This window comes from Myotis brandtii, unplaced genomic scaffold (assembly GCF_000412655.1).
Source record: "Myotis brandtii unplaced genomic scaffold, ASM41265v1 scaffold1020, whole genome shotgun sequence".
NCBI classification, from domain to species: Eukaryota; Metazoa; Chordata; class Mammalia; order Chiroptera; family Vespertilionidae; genus Myotis; species Myotis brandtii.
The window spans coordinates 538,407-539,943 of NW_005353406.1; the positions used below are offsets into that span (position 1 = coordinate 538,407).

The 1,537-nt window shown below is 61.6% G+C and overlaps 1 protein-coding gene across 1 annotated transcript in view; it reads right to left on the bottom strand.

Moving 5' to 3' along the window:
- TDRD9 (tudor domain containing 9) overlaps positions 1 to 1,537 on the bottom strand; it is a 54,506-nt gene that overhangs the window by 42,113 nt on the left and 10,856 nt on the right. The window contains exon 6 of the mRNA XM_005856348.2: positions 583 to 663. Coding sequence (XP_005856410.1) covers positions 583 to 663 — 81 coding nt within the window. The remainder of the gene's footprint in view (positions 1 to 582; positions 664 to 1,537) is intronic.

Here is a 1,537-nt window from a genome sequence, read left to right on the forward strand (position 1 = left end):
CGCCCCTGCCCCCCTATCAAGGGGCCCCAAAGGCCTCTGGCCAGCAGCATGGCAGCCCTGGCCTAGGCGCATAATGATTAAGGCCTCCCCCACCCCTCCTTCGTTGAGAGCTCATGCCTTCCCTTCTGTTCAGAGAAGGGTGAACAGCACTGACCACCCAGGGACTTCAGGTGCCGTGTCACGTGAGTGTCTAGGTCCTAGACTCTAGGACGTAGTGCGTCTGACTGGGCTCAGACTCCCATGCGCTTTGGTGCTGTTTTCAAAACGGCGACTGCAGCCGCACGCACACGCCTGTCCACGCGGTGCTTTCCCACACGCGCGCGGGGCTCCAGCACCAGCCCTTCATGAGTCAGCTACTCTCAGGCCCTCTCCTCCAGGCTTCAGTGTTACAATCTCAGCAACACGATGCCCAGTGGACCACACTCCCTCAGAGCAGGCCTCCCGCGGCCTGCTAGCCAGACCCGGTGCACTGCACGTGGCAGGGACTTGTAAGGGTCCCTGTTAATGTTAAAATAAAGAGAAGCAAAAGTACAAAGTAAATCTCGGTCCTAAGTCTTCCTGTTCCTCCTGAAGTCGCGTTACCTTCACAAACCGGGAATTTGTCCTTAGAAGCTTGCGGACCACCAGCAGCAGGAAGTCCATTTCCTCGGTTCGCTCGTGCACCTGCAAGACACCCGGCACTGAGTGACGGGCAGGGGCTGGCAGGGAGCCAGCGGCTCTGCTGGGTCAGTCCCGGCTAAGAGAATCCCACTGGCATTTGGGTAGAGTGATGTTTAGCATCCTGGGCCCTGCCCACTCAATGCCAACAGTGCCCAGGCCACTGTTACAGCCAACCCCCCACCTGGCCCCAGCACGGAGAACCACGGGGCCACGTCCACGCCTCTGCAGATCACAAGTGAACTGCTGCTCAGTGGTGAGTGCCGGATGGCAGCGGCCGGGGCAGCAGTGGCTCCTGCACTGCAGGACCAATGATGGGAGGCTGGCTCTGAAGATGGCGCGCAGCCAGGAGAGCTGCAGAGGCGGGGGCCGCGGCTGCTTCGTGGCCCTCCTCACGCCAAGGCCTTCCTGGCCCAGAGCCACCCTGAGGGCCTGGAGCCACCCTGGCCTGCCCCACCCCAGCACCAGCTGACAGCAAAGGGACAGGACTTGGGGCTGTTTTCCCATCACTTAGTCAGGACACCTCGACACACAAGCGGACAGTGAGATGCTACTGAGGGACATTCCTCTGCCAACTGGAGAGCAGCTGCTCGTGCCAAAGCGAGTCCCTCCCCGGGCATGGCACCTCGAGCCCGCTGCGCAGTGTGGGGAAGGAGCAGGACAGACACCAGCCGCTGACAGTGTATAACGCTCACACGTGATGGCTGGGGCCCTAACAACGCCCGAGCAACCCTCATGACGCCCCCAGGCCCCAGGGCACGGCCTCGCACTTCACTGTCTCCCACTGGAGAGAGACAAGAAGCTGCTCCTCACGGAAGCTCCGAGGGCCTCTCCTCCATGAGGTGCGCAGGGCCCTCAGCCTCCCAATGGCAGTTCCCAT